Raw genomic sequence first — 20537 nt, forward strand, 5'->3', positions numbered from 1 at the left:
ATTTTCATGGCATACTATACAAGGACTTTCTATGGCATACTATATTACAAGTTTTTATGATATTTGTATGGCATACTATACCAGGCATGTCACATTATCACAATTTATTTGTTTTTTTTTATGCAGCATTATACTAAGAAAGCTTTATGACAGCATATATTCTTACAGTAGCAGCTGTTTAATACTGCAGCTTTCACTGTGGTTTCTCAGTGTCATGGGAAAGTCTGCACCTGTTCAGATAACGACAGGATTTAGATACACGTTATTCTACCAGGTATGAATCATCTACATGTGAAGCTGTCGTGCAGGTTCATATTACACACCTTGGAAACTCTACTGAGTACTGAGGCTGTTTGTGCAAACAAAAGAACCGTGAGACCGCCCGGTTCACCCCGCCCACCTCCTCCTCCTCCGGTCCGTCTGTCTGTCCCCCTCACAGGCTGCAGAAACCAGCCCACCTCCTCCTCTCTTTCTCCTCCTCTCCTTCTCAGACCAGCGAGTTGTTCAAGTCGCCATCAGCCTGATTTGTTCTCGGGAACGTGATTCAAAATGACAATGAAGCTGGCCTACTGGGATATCCGCGGGGTGAGTTTAACCGGCTTTGTTTGTAGAGTAGCTCCGGTTGTTCGCAGCGCTGTTTAAACCCTTAACGGCTGAACGTCAACTGCTGAACATTAACGGCTGTAGACGTCAACGGCTGGACGTCAACGGCTGAACATTAGGTTGAACATTAACGGCTGTAGACGTCAACGGCTGGACGTCAACGGCTGAACATTAACCGTTAAACATTAACCGTTAAAACAGTCACCGCTGCGTCGCCATTCAAACTCTCTGCATCTCATTGTTAGGCCTGAACTGAGATTTTAACTGTTACATCACGTCAGTGTGTGTTTTTAAAAGTATTTAAGAAGTTTTAACAGATGTTACATAACCGTGATAAACCCGGGCGGCTCCGTGTGCACGTGCTCTAAATGTTATCATCATTACGTTACTACCGACTACCGACCCGAGTCACACATACCGGAGCTAACGGGAGCTAACATGTAGCTACATGTTTAAATTAGCAGCAGCGTTAATAACATGCAGACAGTTAAAGCTGCTCTCTCAAGATGAGCGATGTTACCTGTGTAATGTTGTTTTTTTAAACATTTTTATTTGCACATATATAAAACTGTATATATAAATAATACAACAAGAAGAAGTACACAACATGTGCAGAAACACCTAACCAAACATTGGAAAACAATGAAATACATACAAAAACAGTACAGAAGAAAAAAACTATATCTAAACATATTAATTAAATGTGATGATACTTTCTTTTTAAAATGGTTTTCACAAAACCTGTGAAATTAAAGGGCTGTAAAGTTATTAGTTAGGTGGGGAATCTTATTAAAATGGATTAATAAACGTTAACTACTTGGCAAAATGTCTAACAGAGCAGCTTTAAAAAATCAGGAGACGATCACATGCTTGTGCGCACAATGAAATGTGTTCAAGAGGTGAAAAGACAAGTCTCTGTGTGGTTAAGGACAAGCCCTCAGGTGGGGCTGAAACAAACAACTCCTACTTTTTAAAAGATATCATATTAACAGGCCTTAATAATAATAATAAGTCAGCAGAGCCCTACTCACATCTCACAAGTGCTTATTTTATATGATCAAAACTAGACAATCAGGATTTGATGGATATCTTCTTTATGGCATACTATATTGTGACTTTTTATGGCATACTATATTTTTTACAACATTTTTATGGTATCCTGTATTATGACATTTTTGCGGCATATTATACTATAACCTTTTTTTGACACAGTATACTATGATTTATTTATTTTTACATACTACACTATGACTTTTTTTTTTTTGACTTTTTCAACATAGCATTTCATGATTTTTTTCGACCTACTATACTCTGACTTTATTTTAATTTTTTTTTTTACTTTTTTCGACATATTATACTATGACTTTATTTGGTCCAAAGGTGCACCTTGACTAAAGGATGAACTGATTAGATATTGGTGGTCAAAGGTCAAAGTCCGTCTCATTCTCGTGATATCTCAGAAACGCCCTGGGAAAACAAAATGATGACATTTACAGACATGTATGTACTCTGCAACTTGACTGGTTGCTGGCGGAGACATACAACCGCGAGCCGGTAATTCTAATTACCTGATAAATCACTTGTATCTATGTGATTGTTGATAAAATGCACATAATCAGTACAGCAATAATCACCATACTCCTTTGAACAACTAATCAATTAATTGGCTAATGGATTAAACAACTATGAATTGTACCACTCAACTGATGTCTGTCAATGCATGTCATGTGTGAACCTCTGAACTCAAATTTGTTGATATAAAAGCTGAAAAATCTCCAACCTCTCATCTTTTTTGACACTTCCCCAGCTCGCCCAGCCTGCCCGTCTGCTGCTGGAGTACACCGGCACCAAGTATGAGGACAAGCTTTACGTCTGTGGTGAAGGTAACTTACAATTCAACTAACAGATGTTATAATTTTAACCAAAGAAATGGCTTACGGCGAGACACTACAGGCAAAAAAACATTGTTTTTCATGCACTAGCCAAGATATTTTGCTTCCATAAAAAGAAAGAAAACATCCAAAATACACATTTAGGTGTTTATTTTACTACTTTGTCTATTTGTGTCTGTAGATTTCTCTTAAATTCACCAAAAGTTAGTATTAGATAATATCTCATTTGCATATTTAAACAAAATTTCAGAAAACTTGTATACAAAAAATAATTGTCTTAATGTCAGTAATCAACTGGGGAAGTTTCATGGTGATATAATTTTTTTTTTAACTTATTCTCCTGTAGTGTCTTGCAAAATGTATGAAATTTACAATTCATATCTTTAAAGGCTGCTTCTCAAAATTAGGTTTTTCTTAGACTCTGAGCCATAAATCTCCACTTCAGTAGCACCTATATACACCAAACTTCCCAGTTTTATTCCTATCTATATTCTAAATGTTTTTACTTTGGGGTTTGTTCATATATCATTCAGAGCCTGATTTATAGAATGTTTTACTCCTAAAAACATGGAGAAATTAGATATTTTTCATGGCTGTTGACAGTATTTTCTGATTTATGGTGTGATAAAAAGAGATATCCAAAATCCCCTCAGTAAAAACCTTTGACTCTAATATGTCAACAAAATGAAACAAGAATTTTGAACCAATGTTCAGATTTCTGTTCTGAAAATGTATGAAAATTAGCACATATTTGATAAGATAATGCCTAATTTGCATATTTAAACATACATTTAAAAAAACGTGTAATACAAAAAATTATTGTGTCAATGTAGGTAATTAACTGGGGAAGTTTCATGGTGATACCAATTAGTTAAAAATGTTACCCTATACACCTGTAGTGTCTTCCCTTTAAGTGTCGATACAACATACCTACTTAACCCACATTTCTCTCACACTTCAGCTCCCGACTTTGACAAGACCTGCTGGTTTGATGAAAAATACAAACTTGGAATGGACTTTCCCAATGTAAGTGAGTTTTAACTTGTTAATGTTAATGTTAAGTGAAGTATAAAGCCGGCAAGTTTAAAACATCAACTAATAATTGTATTGTCAACATCTCATTGTAGCTGCCCTACTTGGAGGACGGAGACAGGAAGATAGTGCAGAGCAACGCCATCATGAGATACATCGCTCGTAAGCACAAAATGTGTAAGTATTGTGCGTTTATCAAGGTTATTGTAGGTTTTCATTTTCAATTACTTTTTATTTTATTTTAGTTCTCAGAGTGTTTGCTAGTTTTATTTTACTTTCAGTTTTTCAGAAAGGTTTAGTTTTTATATATTTAGTTTTGATTTTACAGTAGTTTTTGTTAGGGCCAGCTATAATGTCTCAGAAGTATGTAGCTACATATACATGGTTGGAGAACTGTGTAGGAATGTAATGTTTAATCTTCATGTTAATTTAGTGACGCAATTGCGGCATGGCGCCATCTCCTGGAAGGTCAAGTCCGTTCAACTCCTGTGGTTTTATGTCACGAGTTCACTGAAATTCATGCTGTCTCGTTTTTTCAGTAGCGATATATTATAGCTAAAATACAGACACTGAAATGAATTGGTTAATTTTTATTTTCATAATTTTTTTAATCCAGGCAATATAGTTTCAGTTTTGTTTGTTTTTCTTAAAGGGACTGTTTGTTACTTTGTAAGCGTATAAATGTAGCGGGTCGGCACACATGCGCGCTCGCGTGTGGCCGGAGCCTTGTCTCCTCTGCCTGCTCGCCTTCACTCAGACAGCGCGCGCGTTCTCGCGATCTCGCCCCACCTCTAGACATGAACGCGCGCTCACTACACACTGCAGGAGAGTTGGTTTAGCTCTGAGAATATATAGTGAATGTACAGTGGATGTTTGTGCAGAAATAACTGCAGCTCCTCCAGAGAGAAACGATACCGTCTCCCTCCTGCGCCCGCAGGGAGACACCGGGTGCCGGTGTCACGGTTCACGTTCCCCTCTGCGGAGCCTCGTCACTTCACAAGACACGGAAAACCTCTGTTGGTGCGCGCTGTGTCAGTGAAGGCAAGCAGGCAGCGGAGGAGAGGCTCCGGTTGCCGGTGTCTCCCTGCGTGCGCAGGAGGGTGAGGCAGGAAAAGCCAACACTAGGATCAGATCTAAATCATGTTCATGGAGAGACCTTGGTCTGGTCAGCTAACATTACTGCCAAGCAGCTGAAATATAGAGTGATATTGTGGTTTTAGCTGACGTGTGTCGCCTCACTGTTTTGAGCGATGCTCGCTCGCGTATATTTAGAGCGAGCAAGCGCGAGCCCGACGCTGACTTTCGTTGATTTCACGGCCACAGGTGTCGCTGTTCAGCAGCAATTCTGAAAGTTACAAATAGTCCCTTTTAAAGGATATAGCTTTTATTCAGTTTCAGATTACTAAAAATATTTATCACTGTCCGTTTCAGTTATAGTTTACTATAATAACCCCGGTGTTTATTCCACATATTAATATTTTGTTCAAAAGAGACAAGTGTTAATTATTTTCATTCAATAACCTTTCAAAATAAAATAACCTTATTTATTTATCTTATTTAGGAAACTCGTGGTCTCCTTTAAAAAGAAGGAACCACATGATTATACACAGGTTTCAGGTGTAGCATCTCGGTCTTTATTCCTCGAGTGTCTCCCTAAATCTGATCTGATCTGATCACAGGTGGAGAGACAGAGGATGAGAAGATCCGCGTGGACTTCATAGAGAACCAGTCGATGGACTTCAGAAATGGCTTTGTGAGGATGTGCTACACCGACTTTGTGAGTAATACATTAAGAGTTAAATAACACTGAATGTGTCACTTAATGCCTTTGAGTCTCCACTAATGTCAACATCACCTCTCTGACATCAGGACAAGATGAAGCCGGGGTACCTAAAGACGCTGCCAGACCTACTGAAGCAGTTCTCGGTTTTCTTGGGAGACAGGAAGTGGTTCGCTGGTGACAAGGTACGTCAGTCAGTCATTTTTAAAGCTTTAAAGAGTTTTGATGCATGTAATGTGAAAAGGGGGTTGCTTATAGTGACGAACACTCAAGTCATTTGACTGATTGCTCGTATAAAACTATTGATTAGTGCAGCTTTAAAGTCCAGTTTGAGCCTTTTATTTTGTGTTCAACATGTTTGTTAATGTAACTTTTCTTTACAACAGATCACTTTTGCGGACTTCCTCATGTACGAGCTGTTTGATCAACACCGCATGTTTCATCCTACGTGCCTGGATGACTTCAAGAACCTCAAAGATCTTTTAGACCGTTTTGAGGTGAGAACACTCTGCACATCCTACACTTAACCACTCGGGCTGGGAGGATACACCCATCTCCCAATTCAATATGTATTGTGATTCTATATTACGATTTATTGTGATTTTTGTTAACTGTTTTAACACTAGACCATGGGGAAAAGTTGAATCATACACTTCTAGGGACTTTTACTTTGGAAAATATCTAAATGAATCCAGTAAAATGTTTGAATTTCAGCATGTAGGTAGTCAGTGATGTCCTGAAGTCAAATATATCAGTCATTGTTTGCCATTATTTATAATAATATTATATAATTTCCCTCACAAATTAGTGTATAAGGGATATGTAATGTTTTATACTTCTGGTGAATATAATCCATCAATCTTGTTTATATATATATATATATGTATTTTGTATACACAGTTCCCTTTGTTAACACCTTATTTTGACAACCGGACATAGTCACACGTGTATACTTCCTCTAACTTCGCCAAGTCTGTCTCTAGCTCTCCCGTCAGCTCCGTTCTCTTTATACATCCATGGTCAGCTCCATTGGGGCCGTTTGAATGCATTTAACATAAATGTCAGTATATGGGTGCTCTACAGTTGTAGCGTCGGCCCATTTGACCACGGAGATGAGAGTGACGGCCGGCTTGACCGCACTTTACCGCGATACGATAACGTTTCCTGTCCATGACAGAGTTAGCATGCAGCTTTAGCCGTGATGTCTAGCTCTGCTTTTCCTGCAATGTGTGAAAACCAAAGTGTTTCCATCCTTTACTGGATGTGTAGTGTTTACCACTTTGGATTTAACATGTGAGGGTGCAGGTCGTATTCACACGGACTTTAGCTGTTTTCTGCTTCATCGTTTCGGCTCGCTGCGGTTTGTTTTGACGGATATGACGTCACGTTATTGACTACAAAAATAAAAGCAGTTACTTCCTTCTATCTTCATGTAGACTCAAATGGAGAAAATATATCGATTCTGGCATTGAACAAATTTAAAAAAAAAAAAAAAAAATTGCGATACATAAGTGAATCGATTTTTTCCCCACCCCTATAAATAATGTATATGTGGAGTTGTTTTTTTAATGACTTGGTATTCTATCATTTCATCATAGGCTCTGGAGAAGATTGCTGCCTACATGAAGTCAGACAGATTCATGAAGACTCCCATCAACAACAAGATGGCCAAATGGGGGAACAAGAAAGAGTAAAGGTCGATGCTCTTCGCCTTAAAGAAGTAATGAAGAAAACAAATGTTCACAAGTGCAACTAACTCAATAACCCGTAAAATCAGGAATAGAGAAAAGATTGTTTGTAGTCTTTTTTGTACAAGCTTTGTGTAGGCTTCATGTCCTTTAATCACGTGTTCCACTTTCTAAAACCACTTTAGTTGAATCAGAATTGTGTACAAAGAAAATCATGTTTGTTTTGATATCTTGTAGAAACTTTAATTTGACTTAAAGCACTTAATTTACTTGTTACAATTGAAAGATTCTTTTGCACAGATCAAAATAAATCTTGTACCGACTTTGCTTGGGATTCAATTTCACTTTCTGTAAGATACATGACATCTAAGCATCAATTAAAAGAAAATATAATACAGGGTATAAGTTAATGCAGCAGAAGAGTGTACTGTATCTTTACAGTATGTAACTGTAGTTATTAAGCAGAAAATGGTGCTGGATTAAACAAACATCTGCATACATTTTAGAATAATCACAGTTAAGAAAACTGTACAATTTGTTTGAAATAACTAGGAGTACATGATCAGTAAAATAAAAATTAATTTAACTCAATTATTGCTGCTGGTGATAAATTATACAAGATATAGAAGTTTCATTCAGTAAAAGTGCTTTCTCTTAAATAACAAATGCTGAAAGCAAATAATTTAAGACAAAAGGTTGAATTAGACAATAATTCCAGATGTTGATGTGTTAGTAGCGGCCGTTGTACAGACCTGATGGTTCGCTGGCGAGCTGTAGGGAACAGGGTGAAACATTACTGATATGCTGCGGTTGGATGTTAAGAGTGTTTGAGTATCACACGAGTCACTACTTACTGCTATGGCTGATTTAATGGCCTGGAGCTGGAAGAAGACCTTGCCTCCTTCCTCTGGACACACAATCCTGATCTCATCCTTGGTCATCCCCAGAAGCAGTTTCCCAGTCAGCACCCCGAGGCTGGTCACAGTGCTGCACATGAGAAAGGCAGGAAACACTGAATATCTGGCTTCAACGTCTTATTTACAGGACAAACATCTTGCAGCTCCCAGTAGGCGGCGTTCCAGCATAGAACCGATTTAGTTTATTTTCACGAATCAATGCTGTGTTATCAATACATAGTCAGTAATAATTAATCAACATTAAAGATATTAAAAGATATCTAAAAAGTTAAGCAAAACTCAGAGGAGCGGCTCGTCACCTGGTCCACCTTAAAAGAGTCTGAGCTGGCTTTGCAAGATACAGGAGGTTGGCTCGGGTCTTGAGGAGTTGTAGCATTTATTCGTCGACAAATGAACTACACACACTGCTACAGCTACATTCACAGCTATAACACCACCGACAACCCCACACTCACTGCTGCCATACACACCTGGTCTGTCGGACACTCGCTAAAGTTACGCCGCGCTGACAGACCGTATGTTTGACAACGGCGAGTACGAAGCCACCAGCAACGCTACATCTCCTAACGTAGCACACAGTCTGTCGGACACTCGTTACGCCAGTCAGCCACACATGTAGTTTCCTCGACAATGCACGCAGCACGTGGTTGCTACAGTAACGCTCCCCATCGGGTGAACTGGGGACTCAGTTGTTGGTTTTGCACATACAGTGCAGCTGGCGCACTGCCGCATGAAGCGCACTAATCTTGTCGGTTAACGAGGGTCGGTTATCGGTTAGAAAAAAATTATAAATTAGGGTCTCTAATTACATTACTTAACCACAGTCGTTTATCGGTTTTATTTTTTTAATAAAAACAGATTTAGTTCATTGTCACGTATCGGCGCCGTGTTATCAATACATAGTCGGAAGACGGACGCTACAAACTAAGTGAGTCAGATTTCACACACACGGGACAAGAGAGAGTTGACAGACAAGACGATGGCGGAGGATTTGGTGTCGAAGCGAAAAGCAAAAGTGCCTATTTGGCAATATTTCAGATTTAAACCCAATGCTATAAGGGAATTATAACGTTAATGAGGCAATCGCCGTGCGGAGAATGGCGCGGTCACGGGTGGAAACCTGCGGCCCTGTAGCGGAAGCTGGACCGAAGAGGCCAGACACACATCCATCCAGCGTTCATGATCAAAGTAAGCGCTCTACATAAAATGAGCATCATCTTTTCTTGTAAAATGTTCGGTGTAATCGGTAACACCGGGGTTGTTACAAGGTTATTAACCTGTGGGAAAAGTTCCTCACCAAAACATCCCTAGCTCTATGCATTATGTCACTTACATTTTAGAGAAACCTTTGTAGTCCAGCCAGGCTTTGACCTCTGCAGATGAGGAGGTCATGTCCAGGGTCACAGGGCCGCGAGTGTCCCGCTGTGAGAGAGAGCCAAGACAATAAAATGTTACACATGAAATTTACTGTGCGTTCCAATACCCATACTACCATACTAGTTAGTATGCCAGAAAAAAAGACTTAGCATGTCCCCAAATAGCAGGATGTCCTACTACATCTGGTCGCATTCTGCAGTATGCAAGCCAGCATGATGTTCTGGGTTTCTGACCCACAATCTACACATATATGAGCAAGAGGGTCAAAGTTCAAGGTGCAATGTGATGAAGCAGTATGTCCCTATTGTAACAGTATGTACTTTGTAAGGGCAGCTGTAGTACAAACTAAAAGTAAAAATGTGATTTGGAACATAGCCATAGTTAAGTGGTTACTCAGCAGAGCTACGTGTCTTTCAGCTCACCGGTAGGTCTTCCATCGGCCCGGCGCTCTTCATCGGCTCCAGCACATTCTGAGGAACGTTGCCTTCCTCGTCGCGGCCGTTACGAACAAGCCACCACTGCTTGGTTTTCTGAACCACCTGTAAAAAGCCCAAAGAACGAAACATGTCAAACACCTGAATGTTGCTACTGGCAGCAATGATTGTGACTACGGTGAATATAAAAACAGCTTTACTTGACTTTGGACTGTTTTACTTTAAGTCTGGATAATTTTCCTGATGGTTTGTATTTACAAGCACAAACAGTAAACTGCTCCAAACATGCTTGATAGAGAAAAGTTTACAATGTTCACTATGACTTTATGATTTGTAATCTACAACAACGAGCAATCTTTGTGTTAGAAATACAAGTATTATGCTAGTGTTGTCCAAGTTAAGGTTATTGTGACGTGTTTTTTTCATCTCACCTGAACAACATCGCCCTTCATGATGCTCAGCTCTTGGCTGTTCCTGGCCATGAAGTCGTAAATGACCCGCATGTAGAGGGGCGGCTCACGGGGGCTGGGTGGGAACTGCTGGCTGGTGCTCCTGCTGATTGGTCCGTTCTGAAAAGGGAGCGGGGGAGACCTGCGAGACGGGGCGGGCGGCTGCCAGCCGTCGTAGAACATTGGGATGTAAGGTGGGACGTTGTCGTCCGGCCATCTGGACCTACGAGGTGACAGGAAGGCAGGAGTCAAGTTAAAGACGAATGCTAATGCTTAAAGCCCCTGATCTATAGTATATGAATGCAGCATTAACTCTGACCTATATTTACATATCAGCAAACACACACCAGGGTTAGGGCGTGTCAGTGCAGGTGACACTCACAATCAGAGGGTCATATATATATGACGAAGGCTACCAGCTTCATAAAAACACTTGTGTAGGTGTGTGAGGGTTTTATTATAAGGCCGCCCTACCTGGGGAAGTTCCAGGCGTCTCCCAGAGACCTCCACAGGTGGTCCTCCTCGGGGTTGACGACCTCGCTGAGCAGCCGCACGGCGGCGTCCGTCAGCAGCGGGGAGAGCACACTGGGAGGCAGGTCTGCAGGATACTGAGGCAGGATCTGTGGTGAAGAAAAATATGATCACACTTCCATCACTGGGAATAAATGAGGGCTTTGAAAGTAGATTGGTCCAGTCAGAGAGTTTAGAGGAGCTCACCGCGCCTAAACTGGTGAAGAAGATGTGGACAAAGTCGGGGGGAGTGGGTCTCATCACAGCGCCTTCCAGCTGGCCCTGTAACACAAACAGCATTCACTCAAAACCTTTCCATAAACACTCTGGTCAATTTATAATCTGTGGAGACATTTAAAGATTTGAATTTTTACCAGCAGATTGAATCCATATTTGATTTTCTGAAGACAGGCGGTGTATTCCTCCCAGGGAGGCAGACTGACAGCTGGAGCTGCAGGAGAGAAAAACATTAATCAGACATCTATTATTCAGACTTAGACTATGGGAATAACATGTATGGCGTAGTTCCCCCTTAAGGATGTGTGTCCTTGGAAATATAAACTGGAAAAAGGTTATTATTATTATTACCATTCTTCTTAGATTTATTCTTCTTAAAGGCGTTTTTTTTCTTCTTGTCCTCTGGCGGTAAAGAAGAAGCGTTTGCTGCAGCAGACACTTTGCCCATGAAGATCTCCAAATCATTAATAACGTGGTTTAAAATGTCCTGTGAGAAAGAAGCACAAGATGGAAACAAAACATATTCAGCATCATGTAGGCATCAGATATGATAAGAAACTGTCATGTCAAGATTATCCTGGGCAAAATAATTGTGTGGTATTATCCCGTTAAAACTCTTAAAAGGGCACAAAAACATACTGGAATCTTTTTATCTTACATTTTGTTAAGAAACTAATATTTTTATTGCATCATAGAAATTACATCTTTTTTGTGAACATCCTTTTTTTGTGAAAAATGAATCAAACAATATTAAATAATAGTAAGTAAGTAACTTGGCAACCAGTTCTGGATCAGGTGGTAAAGATAGAAGCCTCAGACATGTCATATGTTCAGATACAACCGCCCTCCACCCTTTATTTTATTTCTTTAATCTTATTTTTGTTATTTTTTTACCTCCTACCTTTAATTTAATTATTTATTTATTTATTATCTCATTTGTTTTCTTTGTGTGTGTTTATAAATCATTAATCATACTTGCCATTGAACTTCTGTTTTGATATGCCACATTGTAAATTTGTAATGGTGCAATAGGTTAGGGTTACTTCTGGGATGGGACTTTTTTAATTATTATTATTATTATTATTATTATTATTTTAAATCAAACTACATTTGAAATTGTATTTAAAAAAAAATAATTACAAAAATTAATAAAAATACTTAAAATAAAATAAGGTTATCCTAAATCATAAAGTCCCCCTGTATAAATAAAGGCTAAATAAATAAATAAATATAAAATAGCAACATTGTGCAAGTCTGTTCTTTCTTACATGATAAATCCTTTTTTTTTTTTTATTCAATATGGCTCTATTTTTCACTTCTCTACCTCGACAGCTTTTTTAAGTCACTCTTCTTGTGACGACATTCACTATTATCCCAATAAAGGAAATGCACCACAATCAACTTATTGTGAATGTTTTTTATCGTGATCACCACCGATATAATCCTACATCGTCCCATTCCTATCGGCATGTTGGAGCTTTCTACAAAAACTATCATGTATGAGCACGTTTTCCTTGAGATGTGAAGGTGATTAGACATCTATGATAATGTATCACTGATATAATCAACTACCTATAATAACTGACCGTGTTCCTCTCCGTGTCTGTCTGCTCAGCGACCTCTGGGTTGATCTGTAGTTCATGAAGATCAGGATGCTGCGTCATCGCTTCTTGTGGGTAGACCCGCTGAGGCGGCATATTTTCTACAAGGAAACAAAAATGAATTGTTTTGAGAGAAACATCTATAACTACGTTTATATGCACACTAATAATCCACTATCATTCTGAATATGACAATATTGTGAATTTGATAACAGCATATTCTATTTAGATATTCTGAATTAGGTCTTATTCCCGAATGGAGCATTTTCAGATTAAAGGTCCCATATTATGCTTATTTTCAGGTTCATACTTGTATTTTGTGTTTCTAATAAAACATGTTTGCATGCTGTAATGTTAAAAAAACACATTATTTTCCTTGTACTGTCAGCCTGAATATACCTGTATTTACCCTCCATCTGAAACGCTCCGTTTTAATGCATTTCAATGGCATTGCAACGGAATTGCGTTGCCGGGCAACAGTTTGGGTCCATGTTTACTTCCTGTCAGCTGATGTTATTCACATACACTGCAACAGGATATAAACTGGGACACATTTAGAATGTTTATGTTTAAAACCGTGTAATGATCTAAATATTGTAGACTTGTGACATCACAAACGGACAGAAATCCTAACGGCTTGTTTCAAACGCGCAATTTCTGAAAACGGGCTGTGTGTGTTTCTCCGTATATTGAGCGTTTTGATAGTTTCACAGTATTTATATAGCACTTAAACCTGCTTTATAATGTAAAAGACCTGCAAATCTCACTTTTTACAATATGGGACCTTTAAGACATGTGTGATATGCTGATATTATTCTGGTTTTAGGAGCATTCTTTGGACATGTATACAGCACATTCTGAATATGCGTCTCAATTGGAGTTTTCACTGGCTTCCTGTCCGTTTTCGGATTGATTTTAAGATTTTATTGCTTGTTTTTAAGGTTTTAAATGAGATGGCACCACCTTATCTAGCAGAACTGTTGCACCTTCATACTCCAGTTAGAGCACTGAGGTTGACCGACCAGATGCTCCTGGACGTCCCCAGAACTAGACTCAAAAACAAGAGGCGACCGAGCCCCTAATCTCTGGAACAGCTTACTGCTTCATATTGAAACTGCTCAGACCGTAGAATCGTTCAAGTCGCTACTGAAGACTCACCTCTTCTCACTGGCGTTTGATTAATCTTAATTTCTGTTGCTCTTTCCCTGCTGTTATGTTTACATTATGTTTATTGTGTTTGCTCTTATTGTTGTTTGCTTTGTATTCATTTTTATTATGGATATGTTCATCACTTTGGTCAACTGCTGCTGTTTTTAAACGTGCTATATAAATAAAGTTTGACTTGACTTCATTAGCCATGTAAACAGCTTATTAGGAATATTGTCTTTTTCAGAATAAGGGCAAAAAACAGACTATTTTGTGCATGTAAACGTAGTTATTGTTGACACATGAAACATGCTGGATAGTTTATTGCTTAATCCATCTCAAGCACACATCCATAAACATTCAGGAAATTAAAAATGTGCGTGTCAGAGTTGTGGATTAATGGGATTTCCGTTCAGTGGATTCGATGAAGTCATACCTGGTTCTCTGTTCCTCCACTGTGGTGGCGGGTTGTCCGGCGGTGGTGGCGTCCTCTCCGGCTGCACAGGACGAGGACCAGCGTGCCGGAAACTTCCTGGAGCATGTTGCCCGATGAGGTTCTCGAGATTACTCCTGAAAACATCAACGACAGACAGTTTTAATGCATTTTAATGTTCAGTTTCTTTCTCCTGTCATTCCTGTTATGCAGCAACATTTCGGCCACAATAACTTATGGATTTTCCATGTTTTTTTTTACAAGAATAGTGATGAAATGTTTAACTGGCAGGAAAACACATTGGCACTCAAGTAATAATCCATTCTTCAAGAACTATAGAAGTATAATAAATACTGTAGTTCTTGGAGAATTTGCTTACTCTGCACTGGGGACATGGTCAAGTAAGTAAAGTAAAGTATTTTAATGTGCATTATTCTTTTGTTTATGTTATAAAGAAGACCTTAATCTATAATTTAAGCCATTTGTAATAAATATTTGACACATTTTAAAGTAAAGATGAGGAAGTATAGTGTGATGTGATGTGATTGTTGTACCTGATGTCAGACTGGTCTTTGCGTGGCTCCACAACATCTCCTCCTCCTCTTTGGACGGCCTTATCCAGATCGCTCTTGACGAGCTTCGCCTGGTAAAACACATCTGTTTTAAATCAAACTCCAACGTGACACCAGCTAAAAAACACTGGTTATGACATAGTGATAATGGTTTCAGAGAACGGCCTTGATTTCAGACATCACATCCTCCCTTCTCTGGATGCTTTCAGGAGGTCAAAAGGTCACTGAGTGTTTGTGGTGAAATGCGACTCACCCCGCTCTCCTCACACTGGAACAAGAAGACCTGTTGGACGCGTTTGCTGCGTTCCTGCACGGTGATGGCCAGCAGAGAGTTGTAGGCGCAGCTGTCCAGCACAGCTTTGGTTTGCAGGATGCAGCTCAAAGGCAGCGACTCCAGCTCCGACTTTAGGACCAGATTTAACAGGACAAATGACACAGTTACTAATCAATATTTAAATTATTCACACGCAGATAAAAGTTGAGCTCAGAAAATGGTCATGATTCTGTTTTCTAGTTCGTTTTTATTTTTTTTACTAATAGACACTGAACTAGAGCTGACTAGAGTATAACTAGAGTATAGAAATAGGCTTTACCATGTGGTTATCTCATATAGACTATTTATTGAATTACCAGAAAACATGTTATATCAGGATATATATCGTTAAAGGACCTATATCGTGATAGAAGATATCGCCGAGCCCTACTTCTGGCCGCGTGCCGTACTTGTTTAAAGGTGCCATATTGTAAAAAGTGACAATCATGGCGTTATTATATTATAAAGCAGGTTTAAGTTCTATATAAATACTGTGAAAGTATTGAAATGCTTAATTCACAGAGAAATACACAAAGCCCGTATTCAGAAACTGAGCTTTTGAAACAAGCCGTGAGGATTTCTGTCCATTTGTGATGTCACAAATCTACAATATTTAGACCATTTCACAGTTTTAAACGTAAACATTCTAAATGTGTCCCAGTTTATTTCCTGTTGCAGTGTATGTGAATGACATCAGCTGACAGGAAGTAAACATGGACCCAAGCTGTTATGCCTAGCAACGCAATTCTGTTGCAAAGCCATTGAAATGTACTAAAACGGAGCGTTTCAGACAGAGGGTAAATACAGGTATATTCAGGCAGACAGTATGAGGAAAATAAAGTTTAAAAAAAAAAATTAAAGCATGTAAACATGTTCTAGTAGAAACCCAAAAAACAAGTATGAACCTGAAAATGAGCACGATATGGGACCTTTAAGTAACTTTCTATCTGAAGTGTGTAGCTGCCCAACCTTGGTCTCGATGTCGCTGAGCAGCAGATATCCACCCTGAACCTCCATCATCATCTCCTGAGGCCACAGACGACCTTTGGCGTCCAGCCTCTTGAGCTTGGCCAAGCAGTCGTCCAGCGTCTTCACCTCCTGGCCGTCCAGCTCGCAGGTGAACAGGTGCTGTGGAGTTCAATGTGGCGACGTCATGGATGGAAGAGAGATAAAAGGTTGTACTGTGTGAAATCTGCACCAACATGGAGACGCTCATTTACCTCCACTCTGACGTGAAAGTTGTCCGGGCTTCTGTTCAGCTCCTCGGAGTACTCCTTCCTCCGCACTGATGACAAGAACATTACATCAGAGGTCGTAGCAGGTTCAGTGGTAGGGCTAGAGTGAAGCTACAGATATCATATCAAACTAGAAAACCTATATGTGTATATATATGTGAATGAAAATGGGTTCTATGGGTACCCACGAGTCTCCCCTTTACAGACATGCCCACTTTATGATAATCACATGCAGTTTTATGCAAATGTGTTATTTTCTAAAATGGTGTATTTAAATATTTCTACATACTGGGGTCCCTAAACAGTCTTGGAATAACGTAAATTGTGTATCACTGTAAAGCTGAGACTCTTGTGGATCCAATGAGCCCAACTGTATTCATGTGTGATGATGTTAGTCCCCATAGGAGACATTTCATGGTTGTGACATCATTCTTTTTTCTTTTTTTTTTTTAAACTTGACCTCTCTGTATAAAATGACCTGTGGTGACCTCTAGGATAATCACAGCCTCATGACACTTTACAGCACAAACTAGAGACCTAGAGCATTCAGAGGATGGATGGCTTTCCTAGCTAGATTGACAATAAGGGGGTTTCTGAGCAGTTTACACAACAGAAGCACTCGTCATCCAATTGCTGAAAAATGCAACTCTTACAGAAATCTCCAAAACGTCAAAAGTTTTTGATACCAAATCACAGCATGACTTTTTCTATGGTGTTCCTCAAGGTCTTGGTGTCTAAATGTGGTATTTGGAGGGATTATTGATCATTTTTATTAATTCTCCAGTGGTAAAAAATGGTTAAATTTAGCACCAAATCTGAGTAACAAATGATAACCCAAAAAATTGCTGCAACAACTCATGAGACATAATAGAGCATGGGAATTACCATCATATACTTCTATCATGATGTTCTAAACCCTTATACACTTTTACAATTAATTTTAAATAATTCATTAATGTTTATTGCTGATTTATGACAAGAACAACTTGACACAGGTTGCCAGTTTTCAGATGATGTACACCACTTCTATGTGACATCTACTGTTGACCTGCTATCTCCCCCTAAAAACCCCAATGTCTGACACATTTTATTCCCACAAAAATGAAAATATACTAAGATGAGAGGAGGGTTTATATCTGAGCATACTGTATATTGATTTCCCACTGGGTCTGGACATGTTGTTTCTCTGCAGCGGAGCGGCCTTCTGGTCATCTTGATGGAAAGCTCTCCTCTGCTGAGGGAGGTCCTCCGGTGAGAAACCCCTGAGGTGATAAACACACAGTTACCAACAACACAGCAGTGTTTTATCATGAAAGGGTGTGGATACTGTAGAGTTGTAAAAAGACTAATTAGTGCTCGAATGATACATACTAACCTCGGGGCATACGAGAAAGGTCCGGTGTTTCCAAACATCTTCAAACTACGTCTGTCCTTTTAAGAGTTAAAACTTCAGATTGGCAAAGAATCCTTCAGAGTCACTCCGACCTGTAAGGAAAGATGATTCTCATGCTGGTGACTTTTTCACAGAGGACATTTTGACTTGTCACAGTAGGAAAAGCAGAGGATGGTTATTAAACCATCCTCTGCTTTTCCTACTCCTCCATTTAGCTGCTTCCATTTCAGGTTCCTGGTGTCGTCCACCGTCACTCTGAATAGCACAGAGCCATCGTTAGTGTCATGAGTAACACCTGAGCTGTTGCTGATATGACGAGCCAAAATGTCTGCTGTGAATCTACAAGTTGCCAAAATGACACCGTTTCATGTGAAACCAGGACAGATGGTTGCATCGACACATCACGCATGAAGGATCCGTTTTACCCAGTTGGGATATTTACAGATTTTGACATCTTAAAACAAGACTTTGAAGGCCAAAATAACACATTTTGCAAATTAAAAGCTGAATTCAAAAGCAATAAAACACTTTTTTCTCATTCATCATTCTCTTTTTACTGCTACAGTCCCACTTGGTCTGGTATGACCAGTATCTATATATATTACGGTGCTTTCAAATGAAACTCGTGAGCTTGTGTTTACGACATGGGAAGCTGCTAAGCAACCGCAATATTAACGTTACTGTCGGCGTCTAGAAGCCACAGAGACTAACAATTTAGCAAGCTAGCAAGCGGGTAACATGATGTAGGAAATGCATAATAACAGAGGAAGACAATGAGGCCGTTGGGAATATCAATATTTTCCTCAGAAATATTATAAAATTACGAAGAATTACAATATATGAGCAAAATTACAATATATTCGCTTATTATGCACCGAAAAATGAACTTTCATGACCTCCGCCATTTCTGACAACATCAGCAAACACGTCACAAGTCTTCAGAAACTTTCCACTTACGAGGTCGTGCATACGACATGAGGTGGGCGTTCATATGGACTGTTCTCGTGAACACGGTAAACACGACCACATTAGAAGGCACCATATGTAAAGGGATAACGTACACCGAGCCGGTCATTGTTGTGAAATAAACCCTGACAGGGTGTTGGGGTCGGGGTGCGGCATCGCTCTGAAGGGGTTTTATTTCATAACAATGACCCTCTAGCTGACCCCCCTACTTCCTAAAGAAATCAATAATTTGACACAAAGACGGTCCTCCAGAGTCCGACATCAGAACTGCGTCCATAGCAACGGTCTGTTATACATAGCAACGGTCTGCTATAAAGAAATAACAAACCGCAGAACGCCGTGATTGACCGATCAGAATCGAGTATTCAACATAGACTTGTAATAAATATTTTTATGTCAACCTATAATAAAGGATTATCTGACATAACCTGGACAACCAGTGAAAAATATCACTTCATAACCAAGGTTGGAATTGAAGTTAAAAAAATAATAATCTACAGGCTACCACAAAAGTTTATATGATAAATACTGAGTTATTTTTGAGTTACAGAGAAGGTGTAGAACCATTAAATGTATATTTCTTCCTCCTTTTCGGATGTAATATTTATTTATGTTGATTATTTGTTTGCTAGATGTTTACTGTTCATTTTATGTTATTCTTGTTTTTGTTTTTTTCTTGTTCGAAATAAACAAATAGAAATAAAGTGAAACAAAATTGTTGTCCTTGACTCATCTTTATCAACATGAATCCTAATTAGTATATGAAAATAATATGCAAGATAAGCATATCTTTTGCTTTCATGAACGGCTGAATGGTGCGTCGCTTTAAAAGTTGCGGCCGCAAGGAATTGTGGGATGTTATTCTCTCCTTTCCTTTGGTAAAGAATGGTCCAGTGTATCCTACACTAAAGGAGATAAGAAAGGAAACTCTGAAGCACCTTTCCTTAACATCTAGAGGATTCAAACAGCTGTATTTTATTTTCCATTTCTGATAATAGATACACCTGAAATGTTACACACTGTTCCTTTAAATAAACTTTATTACATTATATTTAACTATTATCTTTTGATTGTCACTCAGCAGAAGTTACATAACTTTGCTTTGAAACTTAAATCTAAACAGAAGTAATAAGAAACCACTAAAAAGGTTAATTCCCAGTTAGTTAACGGTTATAAATTAATGGTTAAAATGAACAAAGATTCAGTAATTATTAATCTGTGTCTTGAAGACTTCACCTCCTGACTGGACTTGGATCAGAATAAGTAAATCAATAAAGGGTATTTTTTTTTTTACACAAACTCTACAAACACCTGCTCTAATGCAGCAAAAATAGGCCACACAGAAACGGTTAAATTCAAAGTGTCACTAACCTCCTGGATTGAATGTAAGCTACAAGATGAGTTTCCTGTCAACAACCCACTTTCTGTAAAGAGCAAACACACATTTCTGAGCAGGACATGATGCAATCAGTCAAGATTTATTTAACCTTCCTTCATTATAATCACCTGTACATAATTTATTCATTACCTGTCGGTGTCAGCTCTGCTCCGCTGTCATCGTTTCCCTTCTTTTAAAACAGATTTTCTACCGAGCAGAAAGCGTCCTGCTCCTCACGCAGACGACTTGCCGAGAAAATTTCCTTGACTTCCTGCTTGAAGTCTGCAGGATCAAAGTGCAACGATGTGACGGGGAGTGACGGATCAAGAGGCTTGGCTCGATTTGTCATTTCGAGGGGATAAGTATTAGAGGTATGGTGAAAGGCAAGCGTATCTGAGGCTGGTTATGAGTCCAAAGGTTTAGAAATGCTTCACAGTATCTCCTTCACAGCGATCAAAGGTCTCAAGTGCTCCAGAAAATGCCATTATGCAATTATCTAACTCAAGTGTAATCTATTATGGCTGTTAAAAACGTCACTGACAACATACATAAGCAAAGGTTAAAGTAAAAGTTGAAAGAAA

General features: G+C 39.1%; 2 protein-coding genes across 3 annotated transcripts; one reads left to right on the forward strand and one right to left on the reverse strand.

Moving 5' to 3' along the window:
* The first annotated feature begins 442 nt into the window (after window positions 1–442).
* On the forward strand, window positions 443–7322 carry LOC141773235 (glutathione S-transferase Mu 3-like). Its single transcript, XM_074645066.1, has 8 exons — window positions 443–585; window positions 2411–2486; window positions 3457–3521; window positions 3623–3704; window positions 5207–5304; window positions 5397–5492; window positions 5694–5804; window positions 6906–7322. The coding sequence occupies exons 1-8, from the start codon at window positions 550–552 to the stop codon at window positions 6999–7001; spliced, it is 660 nt and encodes a 219-aa protein (XP_074501167.1). The 5' UTR covers window positions 443–549; the 3' UTR covers window positions 7002–7322.
* eps8l3b (EPS8 signaling adaptor L3b) lies at window positions 7213–20261 on the reverse strand. 2 transcript variants are annotated; one of them, XM_074645028.1, is made up of 19 exons: window positions 20107–20260; window positions 19950–20002; window positions 17595–17704; window positions 17366–17481; window positions 16205–16269; window positions 15954–16112; window positions 14925–15074; window positions 14654–14742; window positions 14103–14236; window positions 12506–12621; window positions 11271–11406; window positions 11057–11133; window positions 10890–10964; window positions 10647–10792; window positions 10155–10395; window positions 9712–9828; window positions 9246–9334; window positions 7850–7982; window positions 7213–7766 (listed from the first exon to the last, which is right to left on the reverse strand). In XM_074645028.1, exons 3-19 carry the CDS (start codon window positions 17630–17632, stop codon window positions 7725–7727), a joined length of 1923 nt encoding a protein of 640 aa, XP_074501129.1. In that variant the 5' UTR covers window positions 17633–17704; window positions 19950–20002; window positions 20107–20260; the 3' UTR covers window positions 7213–7724. The 2 variants fall into 2 exon arrangements, with proteins under 2 accessions (XP_074501129.1, XP_074501130.1); XM_074645029.1 differs by lacking the exon at window positions 19950–20002 and having other exon boundaries at window positions 20107–20261.
* Between the last annotated feature and the right edge of the window lie 276 nt (window positions 20262–20537).

The sequence above is a fragment of the Sebastes fasciatus genome, chromosome 8 (genome assembly GCF_043250625.1).
Source record: "Sebastes fasciatus isolate fSebFas1 chromosome 8, fSebFas1.pri, whole genome shotgun sequence".
Taxonomy (NCBI): Eukaryota; Metazoa; Chordata; class Actinopteri; order Perciformes; family Sebastidae; genus Sebastes; species Sebastes fasciatus.

Coding starts and splice junctions, on each gene's coding strand:
- eps8l3b (XM_074645029.1), bottom strand. CDS start 17,632: ATGTTTGGAAACACCGGACCTTTCTCGTATGCCCCGAG. Junction 14,743..14,924: donor TCCAGTGTGAGGAGAGCGGG/GTGAGTCGCATT, acceptor GTGTTTTACCAG/GCGAAGCTCGTCAAGAGCGA. Junction 9,829..10,154: donor TGAAGGGCGATGTTGTTCAG/GTGAGATGAAAA, acceptor GGCTTTTTACAG/GTGGTTCAGAAAACCAAGCA.
- LOC141773235 (XM_074645066.1), top strand. CDS start 550: ATGACAATGAAGCTGGCCTACTGGGATATCCGCGGG. Junction 3,522..3,622: donor TTGGAATGGACTTTCCCAAT/GTAAGTGAGTTT, acceptor ATCTCATTGTAG/CTGCCCTACTTGGAGGACGG. Junction 5,305..5,396: donor GGATGTGCTACACCGACTTT/GTGAGTAATACA, acceptor CTCTGACATCAG/GACAAGATGAAGCCGGGGTA.